Source organism: Phyllostomus hastatus, unplaced genomic scaffold (assembly GCF_019186645.2).
Source record: "Phyllostomus hastatus isolate PE091 unplaced genomic scaffold, TTU_PhHast_1.1 phas_contig_1162, whole genome shotgun sequence".
Taxonomy (NCBI): Eukaryota; Metazoa; Chordata; class Mammalia; order Chiroptera; family Phyllostomidae; genus Phyllostomus; species Phyllostomus hastatus.
In genome coordinates this window covers 12021477-12047349 of record NW_025333537.1, presented here as the reverse complement: position 1 = coordinate 12047349, position 25873 = coordinate 12021477, and the positions used below count along the sequence as shown (strand labels likewise).

The 25873-nt window shown below is 63.9% G+C and overlaps 1 protein-coding gene and 5 non-coding genes across 9 annotated transcripts; 4 read left to right on the top strand and 2 right to left on the bottom strand.

The window, feature by feature from the left end:
* Positions 1-490: 490 nt before the first annotated feature.
* DHX37 (DEAH-box helicase 37) lies at positions 491-19651 on the top strand. 4 transcript variants are annotated; one of them, XM_045844772.1, is made up of 27 exons: positions 491-689; positions 1928-2094; positions 2789-2901; positions 4151-4505; positions 4855-5003; positions 5994-6086; positions 6726-6822; positions 7619-7732; positions 8468-8569; positions 8747-8861; positions 9671-9766; positions 9948-10030; positions 10649-10793; positions 11416-11492; positions 11718-11950; positions 12802-12913; positions 13965-14071; positions 14170-14358; positions 15154-15278; positions 15369-15485; positions 16206-16378; positions 16986-17100; positions 17244-17381; positions 17570-17664; positions 17757-17830; positions 18905-19002; positions 19161-19651. In XM_045844772.1, exons 1-27 carry the CDS (start codon positions 584-586, stop codon positions 19244-19246), a joined length of 3474 nt encoding a protein of 1157 aa, XP_045700728.1. In that variant the 5' UTR covers positions 491-583; the 3' UTR covers positions 19247-19651. The 4 variants fall into 4 exon arrangements, 2 of the variants coding, with proteins under 2 accessions (XP_045700728.1, XP_045700727.1); XM_045844771.1 differs by having other exon boundaries at positions 16986-17147; positions 17602-17664; XR_006786401.1 differs by lacking the exon at positions 19161-19651 and having other exon boundaries at positions 17602-17664; positions 18905-18972.
* A 1104-nt stretch (positions 19652-20755) lies between these two features.
* On the bottom strand, positions 20756-20827 carry TRNAA-UGC. Its single transcript has one exon. It is a non-coding gene; the product is annotated as a tRNA-Ala (tRNA).
* Positions 20828-21052: 225 nt separating this feature from the next.
* Positions 21053-21124, top strand: TRNAD-GUC. The gene has a single exon. It is a non-coding gene; the product is annotated as a tRNA-Asp (tRNA).
* Positions 21125-23080: 1956 nt separating this feature from the next.
* On the top strand, positions 23081-23153 carry TRNAF-GAA. Its single transcript has one exon. It is a non-coding gene; the product is annotated as a tRNA-Phe (tRNA).
* A 475-nt stretch (positions 23154-23628) lies between these two features.
* Positions 23629-23700, bottom strand: TRNAA-UGC. Its single transcript has one exon. It is a non-coding gene; the product is annotated as a tRNA-Ala (tRNA).
* A 224-nt stretch (positions 23701-23924) lies between these two features.
* Positions 23925-23996, top strand: TRNAD-GUC. The gene has a single exon. It is a non-coding gene; the product is annotated as a tRNA-Asp (tRNA).
* Positions 23997-25873: the final 1877 nt, after the last annotated feature.

The window sequence follows — 25873 nt, the reverse complement described above, 5'->3', positions numbered from 1 at the left end:
GGCGACACTGTATAACCGTTCTGTCTGCAAGATAATTACAGGATTCAGAAGATGTGTTATTTCTGAGTGCGCTGCACACAGTGCGATGTGTAGTGAGAGTTTTTAAAGCTAATAGATACCTTCTCCTCCTATTCTTCCGTCCCTGCAATGGAAATATTTAGTGGCTTTTTACTACACGACTAATGTATGTTGCAAGAATATCAGAAAATGCAAATGAGAAACAAAAAGCAGTGAAGACACTTGTAATTAGGGGCAGGGTGATGTGTTTAAAGGTGACAAAACACTCTCACTCCTAAGGAGCCAAATCAATAGTAGTAAATAATTCAAATTCAGAGACTCAGGCTACACCAGGTGAAAACAGCCTCCTGTTTGAATTGGCCCCGCCCCACTTCCAGCCCGGCCCCGCCTTTCCACAGGGCCCCGCCTCCGGCACCACCCCCGGCGCGCGGGTTAGTCCCAGCTCTCGCGAGAGCTCAGCCCGGAAGTTTTCTTGCTTGAGCGGCGGTCTGCAAACCCACGTGGGCCGGGCCCCCGGGGTGCGCCGCTGGGCATCCCAGCCGTACCTGAGCAGGAACGGGGCACCATGGGGAAGCTGCGCCGGCGGTACAACGTCAAGGGGCGCCAGCAGGCGGCCCCCGGCCCCTCGCAAGGCCCCCCAGAGCCGCCCCCTGTGCTGCTGGAACTAGAGGGTAAGGCGTCCGGGGGCTGGATTTCGGGAGGAGGGCCACCGGGGGTCTCGCCTCCAGGGCCGGCGGGTGGGGGCTGAAGGTCTCCCGGACAGTGACAGTCTAATTTTACCCGAATTTGGAACACTAGCCGGGCTTTCTCTCGCTTAGAGGCCAGCCCAACGTAGCGCATTTGGGCAAGAAAATAAGTTCACTTTATCCATCCTGATGGCTCCCATTATAAATTTCTTGTCCTAAAGTATTTTGAGCCCACCCCTGCCTGCTCAACTGCAGGCTGCTGACACTCCCGTCAGTAGGAGCGCCTGCAAAGTGCTAGGCGCTGGAAACGTGACAGAAAAGGAGATTTATGGGGAGCAAATCCCCGCCGTACGGAGCTTAGCCGCTCCTGGGAACACGGAAACTATACAGACCGTTGCGGGGTTGTCAGTACTGGGGAGATGAACAGAAGGGGTGATTGGGCGAGTTGTGATGTTGCATAGGGTGCGTGGGGAGGGCTTCACGGAGGAGGTGTCGTTTGAGGCAAGACCTGAAGGCGGCCAGAATGGCTGAGGGGAGGTGAAATTTGAAAACGGGGGCGGGGTCACCAGGTGAGGACCGTGGCTGTGGGAGATAGCGGCGTTGCTTAAAATTGTCTGGTTCTTAATGATGGTCACAACCTCTCTTGCTGTTTATTTGAGCACGTAAGGAGCCTGAGCAGTTGATAACAGGATCAGACACTGCCCATCTGGGCCACTGCAGAGGGCACCCCCGTGTCAGATGTCAGGCACAAGGGGTCACTCCCCAAGCTGCTGCAGTAGGTTGACTTGAAGAGGGACGTGGTAGCTGAGTGCTGGTCTGCGTGGCATACTTTCAGAAGGTGATATTTGAAAATAGGTGTGACACAGACTCGGTACGTTGTAGCATTATTGTGAGAATAGCTTGCATCTCCCAGACCCGCCAAGAGTAGTCCCCCACGCCGAGGAACACCTCGTTATAGTGTGCACCCCCTTCTCTCTCCCCCCACACTGGGACAGGGGTGCCCTGGCTCACAGCAGAGCCTGACCCGTGGCAAGTGCCGGGTGGATGGGTCGAGTGAAGGCACAGTGGGCTGGGTCTGCACCCCCATTCCTGTGTGGGCCCTCAGGGGGCTCCCATGAAGGGCTGGAGGGGCCCCAGAGGAGACCAGCATTAAGGGGAGCCCTGAGCACTGCCAGCATCTCCTGGCCCCTGGGGCTGCGGGTCAGACAAGCCTGCCCTTCTAGACAGGGGCACGTTGAAAGGAGTCGATGCCAGCAACGCCCTCGTCCTGCCGGGGAAGAAAAAAAAGAAGACCAAGGCCCCTCCGCCGTCGAAGAAGAAGAAGCCTCTGACCAAGAAAGAGCGGAAGGTGCTGCAGAAGATCTTAGAACAGAAGGAGAAGAAGAGCCAGGTACACCTGCTGCCCCGCCGGGGTCTGCATGCGGCTCTCCGGGCTGGACAGAGACAGACGGGGTGGGGGTGGGCGGGGCTGAGCCCCAAAGTGCCGGCAGTGGGGAGACTGAGAGACCCCGATCTCTAGGCTTTGCCAAGTCACATCTGATGCTCTGCCAGGGTCCCTGTGCAGGGCTCTGTGACTCCAGCAGGGGACAGTCCGACGCCCATCCCCCAGAGCACTCACTCTTCCATGTGTCTTTCTAAAACCCGGTGCAGCACTCCCCCCCACTGTCCCCCAAACCTTGTTTTCTTTTAGTGATTGTGAAATATACATGTAGAAGCACGTATCAAATACGTATAACGTAAAATACAGTAAAAACTCACGAGGTGCTCACCAGGGGAAAGAAGCTCAGGGTCACGTCCCCACAGGCGGCTTTTTGCTCGAGACAGCGTGCGGTGACGGAGGGAGGCGGAGAGAGCCCGTTTACCAGCCCGGGCCCCCACAAGGGGGCATGTAGCTGCCCCAGCTCCCGCCTCCTGTGGTGCATCCGCTGGTGTGAGAACGCCACGTGCCAGTGATTGGGATCCGACCGTCGGTTTCAGAAGGCGGGTGGCGTCAGCCATGCTGAGTGTTGTGTAGCGTCTCGCTTCCCTCCGAAGAGAGGGTCGTGACGCCGCCGGGCGTCTGACGCGCCCGTGCCCTCCCCCAGCGTGCACAGATGCTGCAGAAGCTGAGCGAGGTCCAGGTGTCGGAGGCGGAGCTGAGGCTCTACTACACCACGTCCAAGCTGGGCACCGGCGACCGCATGTACCACGCCAGAGAGTGAGTCGGCCGGCCCCTCTGCAGCCTGCCCCTCGTGGGCGACGGCGTCCCCCTGGGGCTGAGTGTCAGGAGGAAACGCGTTTGCAGGGGCCTGTGACGCTCCCAGTGGGTAGAGGCCCCAGGAGCTGCTGAACACCCTACGAGGCGCCAGACGCTGGTGTCGGCCGGGCGGTCCCTTCTGGAGGCTGGCGCGTCCGTCCCACGCCCCTCTGCTGGCTCCTGGTACTGGCCGGCAGTCCGCGCCGATGGCCGGCTTTTAGACACCCTCTCCAGTCTCCACCCCTGTTGTCATATGGCGTCCTCCCAGCGTCTCTGGGTCCCCCTGTTTTCTCCTTGTGAGGACATCAGTCCCTGGTGTGTAGGGCCCACCCCAGTCCAGTGTGGCCCCATCCTAATCATACCTGCCGAGACCCTGGTTCTGAATGAGGTCATGTTCTGAGTCTCCAGGAGCCTGGATTGTGGGGAGACACCATTCACCCCAATGTAGCCAACAGTTAAGAATTGGGAGAGCCCTGATCAGGGTGGCTCCGTGGGTTGGGCGTCATCCCACAAAGAGAGAGTTCGCCAGCTCGATTCCCAGTCAGGGCATGTGCCTGGGTTACAGGCCAGGTGCGTAATGTGGGGCGTGCAGGAGGCAACCGATCAATGTTTCTCTCCCTGTTTTTTTTCCCTCCCTCTCCCTCTCACTAAAAGTAAATTAAATCTCTTTTTAAAAATGAACAAAGAGATTTCCCATTAAAACCCAGATTCCCCCTGGTCTTGAGCTGTTGGACGATTTCAGCACACCACTGGCATTTCTGCAGGACCCTGGCCTTAGGCGGAGCCCCTGGGGCCCTCCCCGAGATCCCCACTCGCTGCGGTCTCCCACCGGCCAGCTCTGTTCATCTTGCTGTGCATGGGACGGCTGTGTCCCAGGCTGTCCTTGGCCCCGGGCTGAGAGCAGTGCACCAAGCAAAATGCTGAACAAGCTTCCCTTCATGGTGGGGGCGGCGGGGAGGGCAGCAATCACATGAGTGCACCTCTGCCTGGCGCCGGTGAACACTAAGCAGAAGTGAAGGCTGGGGAAAGGGTGGGGCGGTTCGGGAGAAGCCCCCGAGAGGTGACATTGGAGTGAGGCGAGGGTGGCAGTGGAAACAGCATGTGCCAAGGCCCTGGGGCGGGCAGGGGTGTGGCCTCCGACTGCAGCCGGAGCGCAGAGCTGCCTGCTTGGGTCCTGGGGCCTTTGCCTCAGACTCTGGCCCTCCCGTAGGAGAGCCGACGAGGTCACGGCCCAGGGTCGGGCGATCAGCAGCCTCAGCGGGGCCCACCGGAAGCGCCGTCTGCAGGAGGCAGAGGAGGAAGAGTCAGAGTCCTCCTCCGTGGAGTCTGAACCCGACGAGGCCCCGGCCGCCGAGCAGGTGGAGGCCGGAGCGGGGACGACAGCGCCGTGTCTGCCGCCAGCTCTGCCGGGGGGCACGGGGGAGGGCCTGGTGCCCAGTGGTCCGCCCCCTCCTGCCGGGACCCCTGCAGTGCCTTCGGCCCCTGCAGCCGAGGCCTCCTCCCTGGCCAGGCCCCCCGTGAAGCCCGCCGTCTTCGTCCCCGTGAACCGCTCCCCGGAAATGCAGGTGCGAGGCTCCGGCGTCTGGTGAGAACGTAGGCCGCGTGGCGAGGGCCCGAGGGGGCGGAGGGGGCGTCGCCCGCACACACGTGTCGACCCCACCAGCAACAGCTGAGCTCCTGTGTCTCGGGAGCCAAGCGGTCCCTGAGGACGGGGGTTCTCGCCTTTTGAAGGGCCCTGCTCGCGGCTCTGTCCCCGCCCCCAAGGCTCAAGGCTTCCGCTCACCAGTGGACATGCTTGGTCCCCTGAGTCTGGGTGCTGGCCGTGTGCCAGCTGCCACCTTTGTGGAGGCCACTCTGCCGGGGCCCCGCCCCCACCGCCACCCCAGCCCCAGCACTGACTTCCTCCCCCTGCAGCAAGAGCGCCTGAAGCTCCCGATCCTCTCCGAAGAGCAAGTGATAATGGAGGCGGTGGCCGAGCACCCCATCGTCATCGTGTGCGGCGAGACGGGCAGCGGGAAGACCACGCAGGTGCCCCAGTTTCTCTACGAAGCGGGCTACAGCAGGTGGGGGCCGAGGTGGCCGTGGAGGTGCTGTCCCCCACAAAGGTCCTTACAGGCATGGTCTCCCGCGCTGCCGGGCCCTGGCTCCGCGGCTGCTTCCCATCTCTGGGCCTCGCTCCCAGAACGGGGGGGCGGGGAGGGTGTCTTTGCACCTACTCCCCAGTCAGGGCGGGTGTGTCCGTGAGGTGACCCAGCTTGTGTGAAGCCAGTCCCGGGCATGTGGAGCAGGGTGTCACCTTCTGTGGGCACCTTGGACCCATGTGGCCGGGTCCCCGAGGCCACCCCCGTTCAGCAATGGGCTGGGAGGGCTCCTGGGACTCAGCGAGTCATCGGAGTCAGGGTCACGCTCGGGTCCAGCAGAGGACACGGAGCCCAGTCGCAGAGGGACAGGCCCCGGGGTGGTGTCTGGGGGACACAGGCTCCCGGCGGAGTCACCCTGGTCACACCTCCAGCTGCGAGCTGAGAGGACACCTGTGACGTGCCATCTATCCGGGAAGCCCATGAGAGACTCAGCGTGCAGGGTGCTATTGGGGGGCTGGTCACCTCAGTCCCCTCTGCCCGCAGGTCCCCAAACCCCAGGCACCCTCCCCAAAGGACAGCAGGTCTTATCCTTCAGGGAAAGGGCAGGGGTGGGGGGTGCATGGGAGCCCTCCCAGAATCCAGGTCCTGGGCACAGCGCCCCCTGCAGGGGGGCCGGTCCGGCCTGCTGAGCTGACCTCTGCACAGCCCAAACCAGTCCGTCCCCTTGGTGGTGGGCTCCAGGCCCGGTTTCCGTCGCACGGGGCCCGTGGGTCCGTCCCCTGTGTGGGTGGCCCTTCCACGTTTACTGCTACGCGATGCTGAGGTGCCCTGCCTGGCGTGCATGTCCCTGGGCCCCGGTGAGGGCCACCCCTGCGCAGCGAGTCCTGCCTGGGAACTGTGTGTGACTTGGGGACAGGCAGTGGGGGTGGGGGGGCGCGGCACTGCTGACGCACTGCGTTCTCTGGCCCCCAGCGACGGCAGCATCATCGGCGTCACGGAGCCCCGCCGCGTGGCCGCCATAGCCATGTCCCAGCGCGTGGCCAAGGAGATGAACCTGTCGCAGCGGTGAGGGTTCGGCCTCTAGGGGTGCACGGGGGAGGGGTGGTCCTCTGGCCCTGCGCAGGGTCAGCTGTCTCTGAGGATCTAAGGGGCATCGTGGGCCCTCGTCCCTGCCGAGGGCACTGGGAGGGACCGTCACTTCTGCCACTCCGTACCTGGGACAGGGGTCTCCTCTCCTGAGAAGGTTCTCTGCGTGTTGGACAGCGGGGCCCTCCCAGGCAGGGGGCACAGAGCTGGGACAGGCCGGCCGGGCCTCGGGCTCACGTCACATCACACGCGGTGTGCTGAGCGGGCCGACTGGCCCTAGCGGGGCCCGAGGGCAGGGCAGAGCAGCAGTGGGCGCACGCCGGCGGGCAGCGGTTGGGTCTCAGCATCGCCGCATCCGCTGAAAACCCTTCTGAGATGCAGGCCCCCTCCTGGCGCTGGGGCCATAGGACTTGCCTCGGAGAGCGGTTGGAGCGGAGCGGGTGCCGCCCTCGCCGGAGAACTCGGGGCGTGTTGCTGGCGCAGGTGGCGGGCCTCGGCCCTCGGCCAGCCGCCCGCCCACGGGCACCAGGCCGCCTCTGCTGCCCACCTTGCACTGTCCACGAGGTTGCAGCCCCGACCAGTGAGGCCTCTGGGGGACCACCTGCCCTATGCCTGCAGGGTCGTCTCCTATCAGATCCGATACGAAGGGAATGTGACCGAGGAGACCAGAATCAAGTTCATGACGGACGGTGTGCTGCTCAAGGAAATCCAGAAGGTGGGTCGCTCGTCCAGTCTCGGAGGTCAGGGCCGGTGCGTGTAGGCGGCCTGGAGCTGGGACGTCACCGCACCTGTAAGCAGCTGCTGTGCCAATGGCTGTGTGACCTTGGGCCAGTCACTTAACCTCTCTGGGCCTTAGCATCTTGATCTGCAAGCAGGTGCCTCCCTCGTGTAATTGTTGTGCAGAAGTCATGTAGTGCGTGAGAGCTCCTTAGCACAGCGCCTAGCAGGTGCTTGTTAAACGTGAGCTCGAGTTTGTACCGTGGTTGGGTTCGCAGGCGTGCACGCAGTAGCCACGTGCACACGCTCCTCATGGCTGCGTGACCTCCCCCTGCACAGGGTCAGGAGGCGGAGGTGACTCCTCCCTCGGCCTCTCGGCCGGCCTGGGAGGCTCAGGGAGGCGGCTGTGAGCTGGGTTTGGGGTCTGATGGCCCCTTCCCGTGCGGCGAGTGGCTGTCCAGCTAGTTGCCCTTGGCCCCCACCACACGTCTCACGTCCACTTCCGCCCTCTGCGGCCCATGGACATCTGCTCTTGGGAGCTCCAATCTGATAAGTAGTAGCTGCCCTTTCTCGGCCCGGGACCCCATGAGGCCGGCGCTGGTGACCCCGCTGTGCGGGTGAAGGCACTGAGTCCTGGGGCAGGGGCGTCACCGGCCAGGACCTCAGGCGGCGCACCCCGGGACCCGCGCCTAGTGTCAGAGGGGGCCCCCGAGTGGGAGTTCGGGGGTGAGGAGTGACGCCGGGGAGGCTCAGGCCTGGGCTGGCCGGCCTCACGCCCCGGCCTCCGCCCCCAGGACTTCCTGCTGCTGAAGTACACGGTGGTGATCATCGACGAGGCCCACGAGCGCAGCGTGCACACGGACATCCTCATCGGCCTGCTGTCCCGCGTCGTGTCTCTCCGGGAGAAGGTCGGGCGGGAGGCGGGAGGCGGGAGGGCCAGGCTGCGGGTCTCGGTGTAGCAGCCCAGGCGGGAGTCCCGGGTCCGGCCTCGGAGACCGTCGCCCTTCCCTCCGTCCAGCGTCAGAGGCTCCAGCGAGGAGTCGTGTGCTCGGCCAGGCCCCGCGGGGATCCCGAGACGGGGCCGCCGGCCACGCCTGGGGGGCCCAGAGCCCAGCCCAGGATCTCCCCTGCCACCCCCACCCCCGGGGGCCCGCTGCGTCAGGGGACACCAGCCCGGGGGGTGGCCTCCCAGTCCTGCCGGGAAGTGGACACACTGCTCTGTCTGCGTCGCAAACGCAGAACACTCGTCAGACAGACGGCAGTTGTGTGTGCGATGGGCCGGACCGGCCCCCCAGGCTTCATCTGAAGAGGCGCCGTGGGCTGGCGCCGCAGGAGGCAGGGCGGGGGTGGGGCTGGAGGAGGTGGTGGTGAGGAGACGGGGGTGAGGCTGGGGGGTGGCAGTGGGGGGCGCCAGGTTCATGCCACCGTTGCAGCTTAACTTTGGGGACGTTAAGGACGCCCTCGAAGGAGCCATCGCCCTGGGAGAGGAGGACCCTGCTCTCGGCTCACTTCCCCTGCTTTTTCTGGGGCCTCTGGCAACGAGGATGGGGCCGGGGGTGGCTCTGGGTGCCCGCGGGTCACAGGGCCTGTCTTCTGTCCCCCTGGGCAGCCGTGGGTCATGGGGCCTGTCTTCTGTCCTGCAGAGGCTCCAGCCGCTGAAGCTGCTCATCATGTCGGCCACGCTGCGGGTGGAGGACTTCACCCAGAACCAGCGGCTCTTCTCGGAGCCGCCCCCCGTTGTCAAGGTGACCCTGGGGCCAGGCTCTCGGGCAGCAGGGTGGGCGGGACCCTGTCAGCCCTGACAGCAAGGACACCGGTCGTGAGGGGGGGCAGTGGAGGAGGGAGACCCCGTGGTCAGAGAGCCCGGGAAGCGGGAGGGGCCGAGCCCGGGCCAGCGCTCATCCCGGGGGCGTCCGTGGCAGGTGGAGTCCCGGCAGTTCCCGGTGACGGTGCACTTCAACAAGCGGACGCCGCAGGACGACTACAGCGGCGAGTGCTTCCGGAAGGTGTGCAAGATCCACCGCATGCTGCCTGCAGGTGAGGCCCGCCCCTTCCAGACCCCCGGGGGCGGGCGGTGTGGTGCCTGCCCTCCCCCGAGTGGCTCAGTTTCCTCCCTGGTTCCAGAGTTTACGGCGCCTGCCCTGCCGAGCTCCACCCAAAGCTTTGTGAGGCTTCAGTGAGCACCGGGGCGGCGCCTGCCCGCACCCGGGCAGCAGGGCGCTGCACAGGGCCCAGGCAGGGGTCGGCTGGCACGGGTGCCCACAGCCCTGGGACAGGCGAACGGGCGTGAACGCACTCCTGAGCCCCGGGTCCCCAGCACTGGCTCAGTCACGGCATCTACCTGACGGTGCTCCTACAGCTGGCTCCCCCTCCCCCGTCCCGCAGACACACCTGTTCTGCGTGTTTCACGGACTCAGTGGGACCGTGCCGTGTGGCCTTTGGTGGGTGGCATCTCTCTTGGTGTCCGTTCTTAAGGTTCATGCACGCTGTAGCCGGGGACAGAGCGTTAGTCCTTTTCACGGAAGGACCACCTTCTGAGGGGCGCTGGGCCGCCCCCCTCCCCCCCCCCTCTGGCTGCCAGGCCGGGAGCTGCCGCGGCGGGTTCTGGCTGCGCCTCCCCTTCCCAACCTCCGGGGCGTGGAGTCGCAGGGCCGGGCCAGACGGTAGCTGTGGCCTCCCCATCCCGCTGCACTCAATCCGGAAGGTGGCTGCTGGTGCCCGTCCGTGTCTCCTGGTTGGACAGGTCATCCTCGCAGCCGTCTCAGTGCACGGCTGGGCAGGCAGTCGCGGCTACGTCGGTGTCTGCTACGTGGGGAGCGGCTAACGGGGCCTCGCTCTCCCCGCAGGCGGCATCCTGGTGTTCCTGACGGGGCAGGCGGAGGTGCATGCGCTGTGTCGCAGGCTCCGGAGGGCCTTCCCGCGCTCCAGGCCCCGGCCACCAGGTACCCGGGGGCCCGGGGCCCCCCCGCGTCCCTGTGTGAGAGCTGCTCCTTGTCTGCCCGCCCCCCCCCCCCATAAAGGCCACCGGCGCGGTGACCCCGCTCTGCACAGGGAAGGGCGGAGTCCTGAGCGCCCGGCCCGGGCCACAGGGCGTCTCCCTCCCTGACCAGCTCCCCTTTCCAGAAAAGGACGACCAGAAGGACTCCGTAGAAGAAACGAGGAAGTTTAAGAAGTCCCGGGCGAGGGCCAGGAAGGCCCAGGCGGCGGTAGGTGGAGGGCAGCTGGGGGTTCTGCAGCCGCCTGGCCTGTGGGGTGGCCGCCACCCCCTCCCTGGCCCCCTTGGGGCTGGCCGTGCCTGTGGAAATGTGGTCGAAGAGAAACAGAATTAAGGCCCCCCTCCGCAGTCATTAGACTCATCCTGGTGCCCAGGGGCTGCCTGCGGATGCCGGGGACCACGTGGGCCACCACGGGCCCAGCCCCTCCCTGCCGTGGAGGGGCTTCTGTGGGAGGTGCTGCCCCAGGGGCCGTGGGGACCAGCTGAGACGTGGGACATCAAGACTCCCTGCCCTGTGGTCCCAGAGGAAGCTTCCGGAGGCCGGGCCCCAGGCACCTGAGCCGTGGCATCATTCATTACTTGCCACTAACTCACCTGTGCACGGCAGCCTGCCAGGCGGGGCCCTGCCTTCTCTCCACACGTTAGCAAATCATCCCACGATTATCCCCAACTGTCAGATGGGGGAACTCGGGCAGGGAGAGTTTGTGTGGCCTGCCGTGGGCGTGTGGCTCACGGTGGCAGGGCCTTGGTCCCTGTTCTCGCTGCCCGTGACGGAAGTGCCCGCGGGGGGCCCCTGCAGCCCGTGGTCCTGACGCGCTGTCTCCCGTAGGCGCTGCCCCAGATCAGCTTGGACAGTTACTCGGTGCTGCCAGCGGGCGAAGGTGACGAGGACAGGGAGGCGGAAATGGACGACGAGGAGGCGGCCCTGGGCTCCGACCTGGACCTGGACCTGGGCGACGACGCAGCGGACGGAGGTGCCGCCCCCGCATGCGTGCCCTCCGCGCAGGCGCCCGCCGAGCCCCCGACTCCCTGGCCCTCCCCCGGGGGCTGCGGGTCCTGGGGTGTGGCCTCGAGCTTCTGCCCCCAGCACCAGCCCTGAGCCCCCTGCTTCCTGGCAGCCGACAGGCCCCGAGGACGTCTCGTGTGGGCTGTGGCGCGGGGCCACCTGCAGGCTCAGTGTCGCAGGGGGAGCGCATGCCTCCGTGCCGCCCGGGCGGAGTGTCCATCTCCAGGAGGTGCTTCTGTGTGGGCACAGCCCCAGGGCCGTGCCTGTCCAGCCCTTCCTTGTCCAGCACGGGGCAGCCCGAGGGCATCCCGAGCCCCCTCCAGGGCCCTCTACGAGGAAGGGGTTCCACAGGGGGCCAGGCACTCCCCGTCTGGTGGAGCAGTGGGGCCGGGAGAGCCCCGGGGGCCCCTCCGCCCTCCGCCCACCCAGGCTGGGCCTCCCTGTCTGCCTCGCTGGGGTGGGGGGCTGAGCCCCTGGCAGCGTGGCTGGCCCAGGGGCGTCTCCGGCGGAGCAGGCCGGGGCGAGGACGGGCTGAGGCTGGCTCCTGCCGTGGGTGCGGGGGGTAGCAGCGTCCTCCGCCTCCCCTGCAGGTGAGCAGCCGGATGCCTCGCTCCCCCTGCATGTGCTTCCGCTCTACTCTCTGCTGGCCCCGGAGAAGCAAGCCCAGGTAACGGGCCGGGGCGAGGACAGGCACTGGGCCATCCAACTGGTCACCTGGGTGGTCAGCATGTAGCTTGGGAGCATCGTGGCTGGGCCCTGTGCACCCGGTCGCCTCCCGGCCGTGCACAGGCAGCCTGGCCGGCCTCCCTGATGGGAGGGACGGCTGCTCCGTCCCCACACACACCCGTCCCTGATCCCGGTGGGGTTTGCGCGGCCTCTGCCGCCGTCCTAGGTCTTCCAGCCTCCCCCGGAGGGGACTCGCCTGTGTGTGGTGGCCACCAACGTGGCCGAGACGTCCCTTACCATCCCGGGCGTCCGGTACGTGGTGGACTGCGGGAAGGTGAAGAAGCGGCACTACGACCGCGTGACCGGCGTGTCCTCCTTCCGCGTCTCCTGGATCTCCCAGGCCTCGGCGGACCAGCGGGCCGGCCGCGCGGGCCGGACGGAGCCCGGACACTGCTACAGGTGAGGCGTCCCCATGGAGACTGTCTTCAGGGTGCTCCATAAGCCTCTCTCTCTGGCCTCCAGGCCACTCTCTGCTGCTGGTGCCGCACTGTGGCCCTTTGCTTCTGTTTGTTTTAAGATTTTATTTAGTTTCAGAGGAAGGGAGAGGGAGAGAAACTGGGAGAGAAACATCGATCGGTTGCCTCTCGCATGCCCCCACCTTGGGACCTGGCCCATGTCCTGACGGGGAATCGAACTGGCGACCTCTCGGTTCTCAGGCCGGCTGGCGCTCGGGCCACGCCAGCCAGGGCGGCTCTTCGGCTTTCATTGCCGAGCTGTGAGAGCTCCTCGTGCCGCGCGGGTGTTGCGTCCTCGCCGGCGTCGACGTCGGCAGGGTTTCCCCCACTCTGAGCGCCGGTACTCTTTAACAGCTCTGTTGCTGGGGTTTTTGTTTTTCTTTTCTTTTCTTTTTTTTATTTTATTTTATTTTTATTTCTTTATTTTAATCATTGTTCAAATACAGTTTTCTCCTTTTTACTCCCAATCTAGTCCTCCCCCACCCCTCCCCATCTGGGTTTTTTTTTTCCAACGTTGTTATAAATCACAAAGAAAGGAAGCTTGAGAAGCCACACACAGAACGCCGGTGCGGAATGACTGGTCACCGAGCGCCGTGCACCGGGCCCTGTGTGAGCCCTGCTCAGCCGTACGCGGCGGCCGCTGGTTCAGCCGGGGTCCCGGGCGAGGTTCCACGGGCGGGCAGGGCGGGCTGAGCACCTCCGGCTGGGTCACGGCTCCGTGTCCGGCAGCGTGGCCGAGCATCTCCGTCCCCCACTCACTCAGGGTTCTGAGCTGCCGGGCCCTGTCCTCCTCAGGCTCTACTCATCCGCCGTGTTTGGGGACTTCGAGCCCTTCCCGCCGCCCGAGATCACCCGGAGGCCCGTGGAGGACCTGGTCCTGCAGATGAAGGCTCTGGACATCGAGAAGGTCAGCGCGGCCCCGGCCCTGGCCCTGCCATCACCACACCATGCTGCGGCACCCCAGTCGTGGGTGTGCTGGGCTAGGGCGCCCCGGCCCCTCCTGGGCCGGCTCCCCTTCTTGGTGGCCCGGGGGTCCTGGGAGCCGAGCCCGGTGGTTGAGCCCAGATGCCTGGGGCTGGCGGGCAGACGGGCCCAGTCCCTGCGTCCCTGCCCCGGTGTCACCAAGTGTTCTGTCCTCGGAGTCCTCGGTGTGGGGGACAGGACCACCTGCCCCCCCCCAAGGTGCCGTCCAGGAGAGGCGCCCTGCGCCCACGGGACACCCCACACCCGTGAGGACGCACTCCCCGTTCGTTCCCCCCAGCCCTGCGTTCCCGCGGGCCTGCTTTCTGGCTCCGAGTCCCTCTGTCCCAGACACTGCGCGTCAGTGGAGTTGCCCCGGGCTCGTCCTCCTGGGCCTGGGCTCCTGCCTGGCCTCCTGTTCCAGCGTCCCCGGGCCCCGGTGCGGGTCACTGCCTCGGCCCCGGTCTCGGCCTTGTCACGCTCCAGCGTGTGCAGGGACCGCTCTCTCGGCTCTGCTCCCCGGCTGGCCGGGCCGCTGTGGCTGGAGCTGCTGTGAGCAGGGGAGGCCAGGGGTCCACAAGGACCCTGCTTTGAGGCGGCCGTTCCTTCGGAGGAGGCGCCACCCCAGCTCCCTTGCCGATCTCGTGCCCGGGGACCTGGCTCACGTCTGCAGCCCTGTCTGGCTGAGCGAGAGCCCGGGCGGCGGAGCCCCGTCTTGCTTTCCCGCGTCTCTGCTGCCCAGAGCAGCGGCCCCTGCCGCCACTCAGCGCCCGGGCAGTGCCCTCAGGTGCGTGCAGGGTGTGATCAAGTGCAGGACGGGGGCCTGCAGCGCTCCCCTGGCCCAAGGATTGAGGAAGCCCGGGCCCCTTGAGTGTCCGGCCCCTGCGTCCGGTTGGCGTGCACGGTGCACAGAGGACAGCCTGACCTCGCCCCCTCTCGGGCCACCATGCTCACGTCTCGGCATTCACCCCTGTCTACTACCCTGTCCCTGCGTCCAGGTGGTCAACTTCCCCTTCCCGACCCCGCCCTCTGTGGAGGCCCTCATGGCTGCTGAGGAGCTGCTGATCGCGCTGGGGGCCCTGCAGGCGCCCCCGAAAACAGACAGGTAGCTGGGGGTGGGGATGGAGAGCCCAGCGCCCACCGCGTCCTCGGCCCCTCCCCCTCCCCAGCCGACCCACCTGCCCGGCCTCCCCCGCGCCGCAGGGTGAAGCAGCTGCAGAGGTCCCGGCTGAGCTGCCCCGTCACCGCCCTGGGCAGGACCATGGCCACGTTCCCCGTGGCGCCCCGCTACGCCAAGATGCTGGCGCTGAGCCGGCAGCACGGCTGCCTGCCCTACGCCATCACCCTCGTGGCCGCCATGACCGTCCGGGAGCTGTTCGAGGAGCTGGACAGGTGGGGCTGGGCCCTGGGGCCACGGCCGGGCCGAGCAGGGCCTGGAGCCCGGCCTGCGGGAGGACAACTGGCTCGTTGGGTGGCCTCGAGCAGGACCCCGTTCTCTCTGCACCCGCCGGTGTTCCGATCGCTGCAAATTCTGTTAGTTATTCAGATAACGCTGACGTCAGAGCGGGGTAGCACTGGGGGGCTGGGAACCCCGAGTCTGGGCCAGACTGCCAGGGTTCAAACCTCCTTGTGCCGCTTCCGCGCTGTGTGACCCTGGAAAGGTGACTTCCCCGCCCCATGTGCTCCCCTTCCCCACCTGGACGGGGCGTGGCGGGGGGTTGAGGTGCTAATGACACTGGAGCTGATGTGTGAGTGGGATTAGTTCACCCGAGCAGCGGACTTCAGGCCGCGCCTGACTCCCCCCTGCCCCCCCCCCCGAGCGTCAGCGGCTGTTTTCGGGTGTGGGGACCGCGGCGGTGACTCCTCGTCCAGCCCACACCCGGGGACTCCTCACCGCGATCTATGAGCAGCGCAGGGACGCCCGACGTCGTCCTCGGTCGGGCCGTTTCTTTGCGCTGCTCTCCGCGTGCGGCCGCCGGTGGGACACGCGCCGGTGATGGTCCTGTCGGCTCCAGCGGTGAACTTGGGCGTGGGTTTTGAGCCGGAGCCTAAGGCCTCAGTCACGTTGGTGGCCCCAGCGGGCAGTGTCTCTGTCCCTGAGCCTCCCAGCCCGCCCTGATGAACAGAGGTGCGTGCTGCCCCTGCGGCCCTCGGCCAGGGCGGTAGCCGGGGTGTGTTGTGTTGCAGGCCGGCCGCCAGCGACGAGGAGCTGGCCAGGCTGAAGAGCAAGCGGGCCCGGGTGGCCCAGATGAAGAGGGTCTGGGCCGGGCAAGGGGCTTCCCTGAAACTCGGAGACCTCATGGTGCTGCTGGGTGCGTGTCGGGCGCAGAGGGGGAGGGCCAGTGGGGGGCAGCATGGAGGGGGGCGGGCAGCGAGTGAGTGCGCCCCTCCCTCTCCCCCAGGCGCCGTGGGAGCCTGCGAGTACGCGGGCTGCTCGCCCCAGTTCTGCGAGGCCAACGGGCTGCGGTACAAGGCCATGGCGGAGATCCGGCGCCTGCGGGGCCAGCTGACCACTGCAGGTGCGGCCCCAGTGCCGGCCCCCGGGCCCCCCAGGCTCCCCAGGCTCCCCGTCCACGGGCAGCCCCAGCAGAGAACGTGGCCCTTTCGATGTTTGAAGTTGTTCCCAGCGACGTGGTCCACAAACAGCTGCTGCCCAGTTGCTCGCCGGCTCTGCATTTGCAGATCCCCCTGCCCGCTGAAATGTGCCCGTGACCCCAGACCGGTGCTTGGTGCCTTGGGGGTCCCGGGAGGACACACGCTCTTCCATCAGCCTGTCTCAGTCTCATCCTCCTCCTGGTGACATCCCTCTGGTCACCCTCTGTCCCTGGCTCTGGTCCAGACCAGCTGCTCTGGGCCCGCCCCATCCTGGGCTCCCGCACTCCTGAGTAGGGCCCGGCCTTGGCTCACGAGGTCCTCAGGGTCCACGTGTCTCTGGGCTACTGTCCTACCACCGGTGGCATGTGGCGTCCTTACCGCCACCTCGTGAGTGGAGCTAGCAGTTAGAGCTTCAGTCACATCCACTGTACAGGCAGGTGGAAGGGGCAGGACTCGGCCAGCGAAACCCAGAGGATTTGGGGTTTGTCCTGAGCGGGAGGCCGTGGTTGTGGGGTGAGCAGCTGGCCCGGCCCTGCAAGGCTGGTGTCCCGGCGGCCTCCGTGCGGAGGGTGTGGGGCCTTCTGGGAGGTCAGGCGGTAGCCAGCCCCAGGCCCCCACGTCCTCACCCCTGGCACCCCCTGCAGTGAACGCCGTGTGCCCCGAAGCCGGGCTCTTCGTGGACCCCAAGATGCAGCCGCCGTCCGAGAGCCAGGTGACCTACCTGCGGCAGATCGTGATGGCTGGCCTGGGGGACCACCTGGCCCGCAGGGTGCAGAGCGAGGACCTGCTGGATGACAAGTGGCGGAACGCCTACAAGGTTGGGTGCTGGCTCAGGGTCCGGGCAGCGGGGCGGTCGCCGCCCCCGGGGCTCCCACTCCTCCCTGCCCTCTGTCCCGCACCCTGCCGGCCTGGTGCCAGCTGTGGGCGTGGTGAGCACAGCTGGGGGGACAGCAGGTGGCAGGTGGGGGGAACCTGGGGTCCAGGTGGGCCTGTCCTCAGCCGTGGTCCCCACCGTGGAACAGAGGGGTGTGCGCAGGGCGGCCGCAGCTTCCTTGAGCACGAGCTTTGCCCCAGGTTTACTTGCATGTCCGCTTCACCGAGACCCACGTCACGCACTGCGCAGCACAGTCGGTCTCAGGACCCTGTCGCCGCCCCACCCTCTCCACGCCTCCCCGCCCTGCGGGGCCGGGTCCTGCGTGCCCCCTGCAGACCGGACCGGGCAATGCACGGCCTTTCCTGTCTGGCTTCTCTGCCTTGGCTCCCGTCCACGCGCCCACGAGGCTGGACCGTGCTCCCTGGGCGGTGCGCCGTGCACGGGCCGCCCCTCCGCTGTCCCGGCCGGGCGTGCACCGGGGTTCGTGTGGGCTCCCCTCACCGGGCGCTCGCGTCTCCTGGACTGAGGCCCACTCACCCTCTCTCTGCAGACCCCTCTGCTCGAAGACCCCGTCTTCATCCACCCCAGTTCCGTCCTCTTCAGGGAGCTCCCCGACTTTGTGGTCTACCAGGAAATTGTGGAGACCACCAAGATGTACATGAAAGGTAGCAGAGCTGGGGGCCGGCCCCTGGCGCGACCCACCGTGGCCCTGGTGAGCTGTGTCACCGGGACCGTGGCAGGGAGAGTGCCCGAGCCCTTCCCAGGCGGCAGCGCCCGCTCTGACCCCCACCCTTGCCCCCGGGCCCAGGTGTCTCGACCGTGGAGGTCCAGTGGGTCCCGGCCCTGCTGCCGTCCTACTGCCAGTTCGACCGGCCCCTGGAGGAGCCGCCCCCCGCCTACTGCCCCGAGAGGGGCCGGGTGCTGTGTCACCGGGCCAGCCAGTTCTGTGAGTCGGGGACCTCCTGGTGGCTTTGGCTCACACGTGCTCCGGGGCCCTGCCCTAGGAGACATGTGTGTCTCAGGTGGTGTCACCCCACACTGCCTGTCCCTCTTGGCGGGGGGGGGCCAGGGCTCGGTAGGGGACCGGGGAGGCTATGGGCTCCATCACGGCCCCTCATGGGCTCCCGCCTCCAGACCGAGTTGGCTGGCCACTCCCTGCCGTCCAGGTAGAGTTTCCGGAAGGTCTTGACTGCTACAAGCACTTCGCTCGCTTTCTGCTGGAAGGGCAGGTAGGTGGCCGGGGGGCTCCCCTCACCCCCGCCTTGGTGTCACGGGCGGGAGGCGGATCTGGGACCCTCCCTGGCCTGTGCTCTCTCCCCAGGTCTTCCCCAAGCTGGCCTCCTACCAGGGCTGCCTGCTGTCCAGCCCCAGCACCATGCTGAAAACGTGGGCCAGGTACAGCCTTTCCTGGGTGTCCCGACGCGGGGGGGGCAGGTGGCGGCAGAAGCTGCTGGTGGTGTCCTGGGCCACTGAGACCCATTGCCATCAACTAAGAGGCATAAAACAACAGAAATATGATCTCTTGTAGCTTCGCAGGCCAGAAGTTCGAAATCAAGCTCGCAGTGGGGCTGTGCTTCTCCCAAAGGCTCCGGGCGGGGGGTGGGGGTGTCCTCCTGCCTGTCCCAGCTCCTGGGGGCTCCAGGGGCTCCCTGGCTGGTGACCAGATCACTCGGATCTCTGCCTTTGTCCTCACGTGGTCTCTCTCTGGTCCGCTCTGGTCTCTCATAAGCACACCGTCATTGGGTTCAGGGCCCCACTCCAATCCTGCATGACCTCATCTTAATCCGTTACACCTCCAAAGACCCTCTTTCCAGATAAGGTCATGCTCTGAGGTTCTGGAGGGAATGGGCTTTTGTGGAGACACTGGTCGTCCCAGCGTGGAGCTGCTGGGCGCCAGCAGGGGGCGCCCTGTGTGCCTGAGCCCTGCGGGCTCCCTGCCTGGCTGGGGCACGGGCCCGGTGCCCTGCCAGCAGATGGCTTGAGCGCCCTCTCAGGGCTGGGCTGGTTCTGCTGGGAAGCAGGCGCAGCCCCCTCCCCACAGGGAGGTTTGTGGTGCAGGGAGACGGACAGCAAACTGCGTGGCAGGCACGGATGGCCGCAGGGGTGGCGATTCAGGGTCGCCGGGAGGGGTCGGTCAGGAGACTGCATGGGCAGATTGGGGGAGGTGGGGCTGCAAGCCAGGCAGAAATCTGGAGGAAGGTTCTGGATGCCACGAGCAGCGTGCGTAGAAGCAGCCTGGGTAGGCAGGTGCTCCTGGAATAGGAAAGGCCAGGCCAGTCAGAGGCAGCGGAGGCGCGAGTGGTGGGAGGTGGGGTCAGAGAGGTGACGACGGGTCTGGACCCTCCAGTCCAGCCCACGTCCCCAGCAGGGTGGAGGGGGAGGGACCCTTCACCCTCCCGGGTAGGGCTGGCCTGGCGTGGCCAGCCTGTGGGTGGCACGGTGACCCACACCCCACATCCCCGCCCGCAGGCTGCAGCCCCGGACGGAGAGTCTCCTGAGAGCCCTTGTTGCCGAGAGAGCCAGCTGCCGAGACGCCCTGCTGACTGCTTGGAAGAAAAACCCCAAATGTGGGTTTGATCACGGCAGGCGCCCCCCCGGGCCGAGGGGTGGGGAGTGGGTGGGATGGGGCTGGCCGGGGCAACCCAGGCGCGTTAGGAGGCTGTGCCCTGCAGCGGGTGGCCGGGCACAGAGCCACTCTGACACCGTCTGTCCTCCCCTCCCGCAGACCTGCTGGCTGAGTTCTGCGAGTGGCTCCCGCAGGCCATGCACGCCAACGTCGAGAAAGCCTGGCCACCGACCTCCGACCTCTGACCCAATGCCAGCCGCAGCTCTGAGGACTGGCCTGGGGACCGAAGTGGGTGCCAGCAGCCTGTTCCTGGCAGTCACCCTGGCCTCCCTGGAAACCCTTGCTCATCTTGGCCCGGTTCCAGACACAGCTTGCGGCCCCCTGGGCAGTCTGTCCCAGAGGCGGCTTTTTTAGCGGCTTTGTTACGGGACAGATGACAGTTTACCTCACGAGCCGGTGCCCTTTCTAAATGTGCCCCGTGGACTACATTAGTCCTGTGCGCGGCGGCAGGGCTGGAGGGCAGAGCCGCGGACAGCACCCCCTGCAGCACGCAGGGCCCAGGCTGCCCACCCTCTCCTGCAGAGGGGGCATGAGGAGGGGCGTCTCCCCCGAGGTCGGCCCCCCTTGGTATAATAAATCTTGGTGTAGAAGCCTTGTGAGTCCTAGTGAACTGGAGTGCGGGGTGGTCAGGGGTGCCCCCCCTCACACACATGTATTGGAGCTCCCCGATGGCCGCGCACCCGCCTGTCGGTGCTGGCCACCCGGCACTGGGAGCTGCTGGGGTGGCTCGGTTCCTCGCTTCCATTTGGGTGTTTTCCCTAAAGCAGTTTGTGCGAATGTCACAATCTAAATGCTGAAGCTTAATAATGCAAGTACATAAGGAAGGCAAAGCAAAGATGACGCGTTTAAAATTCCGTAACTATGCACTTCCCCGGCCTGGTAGCCAACCTCGGTGTGCCCCCCAACTGGATCTCCCCTTGGCTCTCCCCCACCCCCGATGCTGGCCCTCACCTCCTGCCTGGACCAATGTCGGACTTCCTGGCCAATCTGGTGTCCCTGCTGTGGGCACGTGGTGTTTTCTCCGTGCAGCCGCCGAAGGGCGCCCTTACACCAAAATCTGGTCGTGTTCCGGTGCAGCAGGCTCCCCAGTGTCTCTGAAGATTGAAACTCCTGCTTCCTTAAGCTTGTAACTCCAGGCACAGGGTCTCCTTTCTGTCTCTGCGGTACATCACACTCCACCCCCCAGCCTCCGGGCCTTGGCGCCTGCCGCTTCCTCTGTTTCTGCAGACGCGCTGCGACACGGTGTCTCCAGCAGCGCCCCCACGCGACCTGCCTTCCGCCTCCCTCTCATCCTCCTTGGTCTCCATGAAACCTGTCACTACCTGCTTGCTGTTAGGCTCCAAACTGGAGGATCACACCCAGGGGGGCTGAGCAGCCTGGGCCTGTCTTACTCAGGGTGCCAGGGTACTTGACCTCTGCCTGTGCACGCAGTAGGTGCTCCATGCGTGCACGTTACGTGGCATTAGGCACAGAAGAGTCACTGAATGACCAGTTTTCCCGCTTGATGACACGAATATCTAGTGTTAGCTTAAACGTGCAGATTGTACCCCCCCAAACTACCCAAATTCGACTCTCCGGCGGAGGGATCCGGGTCTGTGCCATCGGGACCCAGGGCCGTTTATCGTTTGGGGTGTACAAGGAAACTTCCTTCTCAGGTCTGTCGATGAGGGGCGTCTGGGTCCCCGGGTAAAAAGTGGAGATGCCGGGGATTGAACCCGGGGCCTCATACATGCAAAGCATGCGCTCTACCACTGAGCTACATCCCCTCATTTTTAGCAGTTGTGATAGTATAGAAATCCACAGCCTTTCTCGCTCGCAGAAACGCCTTTCTAAACGCTCAGGGTCTTCACTGATTCACGCAGGGCTCTCTGTGACGCCCCCGAACCCACCGACCCACTGCGCTTACAAAGGCCCGGCCTACGCTGCGTGGGAGCGGTAGGAAGAGAACACCACCTATATAGACCAACGAGGAGGAGGCCAACCAGAGCTCGTCCTCGTTAGTATAGTGGTGAGTATCCCCGCCTGTCACGCGGGAGACCGGGGTTCGATTCCCCGACGGGGAGGCCTTACAAAACTTTTAAATGCTCTGTGATAGACATACACGAAAATAGACGCGCGGGGACGTGTACCCGCAGTTGCGTCTGCAAACGTAAAAATTAGCACGCTTCCGCAGGATATCCCTACCCCCAAGACACACTGAGTAAATAAGCCGGGTGCTCGCCAGTGGGCCCGATGATTACCCATTAGGTACGTGATATTCCATAGGCCTCAGTATTTTCGCATTTACATTCCTGATCAATAGCTAGTGATTACAGCGCTTTTATCACGGGTCGGGCAGTATTCGCCAGCGCTTTATAACAACCTCACCGGTAGGAGCTGCTCTGTCACATTGGACAGATGACGTCACTTGCTCAAGGTCACCTAAATCGCAATCTACTCTAGACGCCGGCCACCTCTGGGAGCAAGGAAGGGGAGAAGGTGGGAGGGACTCCTTGACTTTCCATTCTTATCTTTCCAGGCCGTTTGATTTTATTTTTCTTTCTCCCTCCCTCCTTCCTTTTCCTCGCTTTCTTTCTCCATTTCCTTGCCATCCTCCCTTCCCTTGGTTTCCTTCCTTCCTTCCTTATTCTATTTTCATCAGAATGATACACTTAACAGCTGTTAAAGAACTTCTGTGCGTTAGTGAAGAGCAGCAGTAGGAGTCCCCTGCAGCCCCCCGACTTGCTCCGCTGCCGAAAGAGTTCAGAATACGCTGCTTCAGCGTTTAGATTATTTTGACCTGTAGGCCCTTGACAAACAGCAGATGCAGGGAGAGGCTGTCGGTGAAGTCTCCTTTATCCGCCCGATGACAGATCCTTGAAAGGAACTCAGCTGTCACACAGCCCCTCCCCAGGGATGACGGACTTGTCACAGGACAGGAGACCAGAAGTGGACTGTACACCCGGACGAACTCGGTCGCAAACGGTCATACTTCCCACATGCAATCAGAAGAAGATCCAAGCCCTTCACCTCGGAGGCTGGCGAGAGCTGGCCTCTGCCTGCGTCTTTGTCCTGGCCGCGCACCCGGTGCCCTTCCCCCCTCCCCACCTCTTCCGCGCTGACTCTTGTTCCTTCGTCGCCGACCTCGTCCCAGCCTCAGGGCTTTGCACAGGCTGTCCCTTCTGTCTGAGAGCCTTTCATTCCCCCGGTCTTCCATTTCCCAGCTCCCACTTCTCTTACTGCCGCACCCCCCATATTCGATCCCATCACTACGGTTTATTTGTGAATGAGCCAGGTGCTCACAAACACTTATGAAATGACTTCACACCAGGGAGGATACCCGCCCCCCCGGCCCCATTTCCCAAAGGGAAGGGAGGCAGAGAGCTCCGCACCTGGATGCCGATTTGTTGACTCCCTCATGTCTTGAGGCTGAGCAGGTGCCACAGGTGGGGTGACCGTGTTTGGAGGCCGGACGTGAGGCACTCACTGCCCCAAGGAACGCCACATTCAGGCCTGTGCGTCATCCCACGGGCCTTGGAATGGACAGCATCCCTGCCCCGCTGGGGCTGTTTGGGGAGCTGCACCCAAGGGCGACCTTGTTTTTTTGCACAGAGACGAGAGCCTGAGAAACCGGACTCAGCCAGATACGATTCATCCATTCATTCGTTCGTTTATTAATTCAATAAATGTGTATTAAGCACTGTCCTGGGCCCTGAGGGATACAGCAGTGATGCAGACAGATGGCTTCCTCTGGGTTTGTCATTCCAGCTGGGGAGACAGAGCATGGACAAGGGAACAAGACAATACCTAACCTAACAATAAATATTAAGGGGCTGGGGTCGTGTTGGAAGGCGTGATCAGGGAAAGCTTCTTGGGGGCGGTGGCCTTGAAAGACGCGAGGAAGCACTGCACACAGTTGCGGGCCGAGCCTAGCAGGAATGGATTCCGGCTGATTTTAGTCTCTTGGCATCGGTCCCCTGGCGGATGATTCAGGGCTGTTAAGCAAAGTAGGAGTAAAGGAGAACACGCCCGCTACAGCCGCCGAAATAGCTCAGTTGGGAGAGCGTTAGACTGAAGATCTAAAGGTCCCTGGTTCGATCCCGGGTTTCGGCAGCTCTCGCCTTTTGCTTTTTCCCCCCCTCCCCAGGACGAGGGGGTAGAAATAAGTAAATGATTTTCTTTTGTCCAACTAGTAAAAGGGTTTTACTTTCTTTGTTTAAAACAGCTCAGAGCCGTATCCACCGGGACCCCAAAGGGATGAGGTCTTCCTCGCGGCTCCCCATCTGCGGAAATCCACAGGGGCAGGCGTCTCCTTGACTCTGTTTCTTGTATTTGATTAATCTGTTCTATGTGGGTTGGTTGTTCGTTAATTATCGCTTTCTGTTTATTAATGTCTGCGCCCTGAACGCCCACAACTGAGTCAAAGAACCGCGCAGGAAACGGCCTCTTCAAGATGGAATTAAGTGGAACTTCTCGTTCTTTACTGCTGTAGGAAAAGATAACTCGGGTAAATCCTCGGGGTCTGCTACTAGCTAATACACCTTAAAGGAGGGGCTTTCAAAAAAAGGAGTTGTACAAACCCGAGAAGTGGAGATGCCGGGGATCGAACCCGGGGCCTCATACATGCAAAGCATGCGCTCTACCACTGAGCTACATCCCCCGCCCCAGGGGGCCTGCGGACGCAGGAAGTCGCGCCTTTCCCCTCAATAGCTCGTTTCTTCCTTTCGCGGGGCTCGGAGTCTGCACAGATTCCAGCAGGGCTCTCCGCGCCCCAGCGAAGCCCGGCCCCGCGCGCCGGCGGAGGCCCCGCGAGGCGACCCCCGCCCCAGCCTGGAGAGCGCTGTCTCCATATGGACGAATCCGGAAGAGTACTGGCAGGGCTCGTCCTCGTTAGTATAGTGGTGAGTATCCCCGCCTGTCACGCGGGAGACCGGGGTTCGATTCCCCGACGGGGAGGCTTCCTGTTTCTTTTTGTCGCTTCTCCGTATTTTTTTTTTTCATTTATTTTAAACGGATCGAATTTATTTTTTCTTCTTTCAGTTTTATTTTGTACACACCGAGTTCTTGGACTCCCACAGGCATTTCTTTCCTCTGGAAGAGGGAACCGTCCAGCCCAAGTCTATGGGCTGCTTGGTCGCCCCCGCGCCCCAGCTGCCAGTGAGTGCCACAAGGTTACAAGGAAAAAGCACTTTCTCCCACGGACCCGTTAGTTTCCATCTCCTGCACGCCCACAGCGCTGCCGTGCAGTGTTTGGTTATGCACTGGCTTCCCAGAACAAAGCTGTCCACCTCTCAGGCCAAAAAATGGCCTCCTCTGCTCCAGACAGGCCGCGTGTCCGCTCTGGCTCAGAGGCTGCAGGCGTCGGGGCGACGCCGACGGATGCCCTCGGAGAGCGTTGGTGGGTGTGAGACAGGCCGTGGGGGGACGCTCGACTCAGCGGTTTGCTGCTCTCCCCTGAGCTGCAGGCTCAGCTTCCTGAGCACGGGCCTCCCCCTTCTCGTGGCCTGTTCTTCCGTTTGTGTATCCGTTTGTTTATTTTGTCACACTCACCCGACACATATGTACTGAGTGCTTCTGTGCCAGGTGCTGTTGTAGGCACTGGGGACAGAGCAGGACACAAGACAGACAAGACCTTGTCCTCCTGAGTTGACCGGCGAGCGAGGGACACAGACAAACAGTACAAAGGCGGCTTTGAGTGCGACCGAGGCAGAAGAAAAGCAAAACACATCAGAGGGTGGGACAGGCTGTGCGTGGGAGGCTCCGGCCCCTTGGGAGACATGCCAGGAGGGCCTTTCCGAGGACCTGGACAGCGAGGGAAAGCAAGCTGTGAGAAGACCTGGGGGGTGGCTTCGAGACAGAGGGAGTGGCACGTGCAAAGGCCCCGAGGTGGTGAGGAAGCTGATGCGCCTGAGGAACAGCAAGGAAGCGGGTGCGGCTGGGGTGCCCTGAGGAGGAAGGAGAGGAGGAAGGGAGGACATGAGCAGGATCAACAGAGGCCAGATCCCGGGCGGCCTTAAAGGCCAGACTAAGAGTTTAATGCGAGAGGCAAAAAAATCAAGTTTGTTTTGAGCACAGTAATCTGGCAAGAGAGCGAGCAGGGGTACCTGCCGAGCTGAATACAGTCCCCTTGGTTCCTCCCAAACCACGTCCAGAATAGGGCCGCCTAGGGCACCGTCCTTCTGTTCTGGCCGAGCTCTCTCTCTCGGCCACCCCCTCGAGCGAAGGCCGGGGAGGGCTTGTGCAGCAGCCCCATGCTGCACCTGACCCCGCGCCCTTGTTCACCCCTTGCACCTCGACAGTGTCAGCACAGCGTCAGCCCGCTCCCGGGGGGTTGTGGGGGCCTCAGCCCTTCACTGGAGCTCACACAACGACACCAATTGTTCCAACCCTCCCACGTGTCACTGTTCAGTGTCACCCCCACCCTGGAGCAGGTACTAGTAAACCCTCCACTTCATGGAGGCGGCCCCAGAGGTTCGGAAATAAAATTATTGTGGCAGAATCCAGCGTCCTGTGTGCCAGCTCACCGAGGCCTTTCGCGCTGAAATCTCAGGCATCAGCAGGCTGTGAGGGACCTGACTGGGGACCGTGGAGGCTGGATATGTAGGGGGTGTTCCCCCCAGCACAGTGAGTGATTCTGTTTCCTGCCTGGGAGTCTGCGGCACTCCTGAGAGGAGGTGTAGCCTCGGTTTTTTGCCCCCTCCTCGCCCCCTCCCGTTCCTTCGCCACTCAGTGGCACCCTGATGACCAGAAAGACACTACACATTGTGACTTCTGTCCCCTGGGGTGCTGCCCAAGCTCTCCGGAGGAGATACAGGCTCAAGACCGTTAACGAT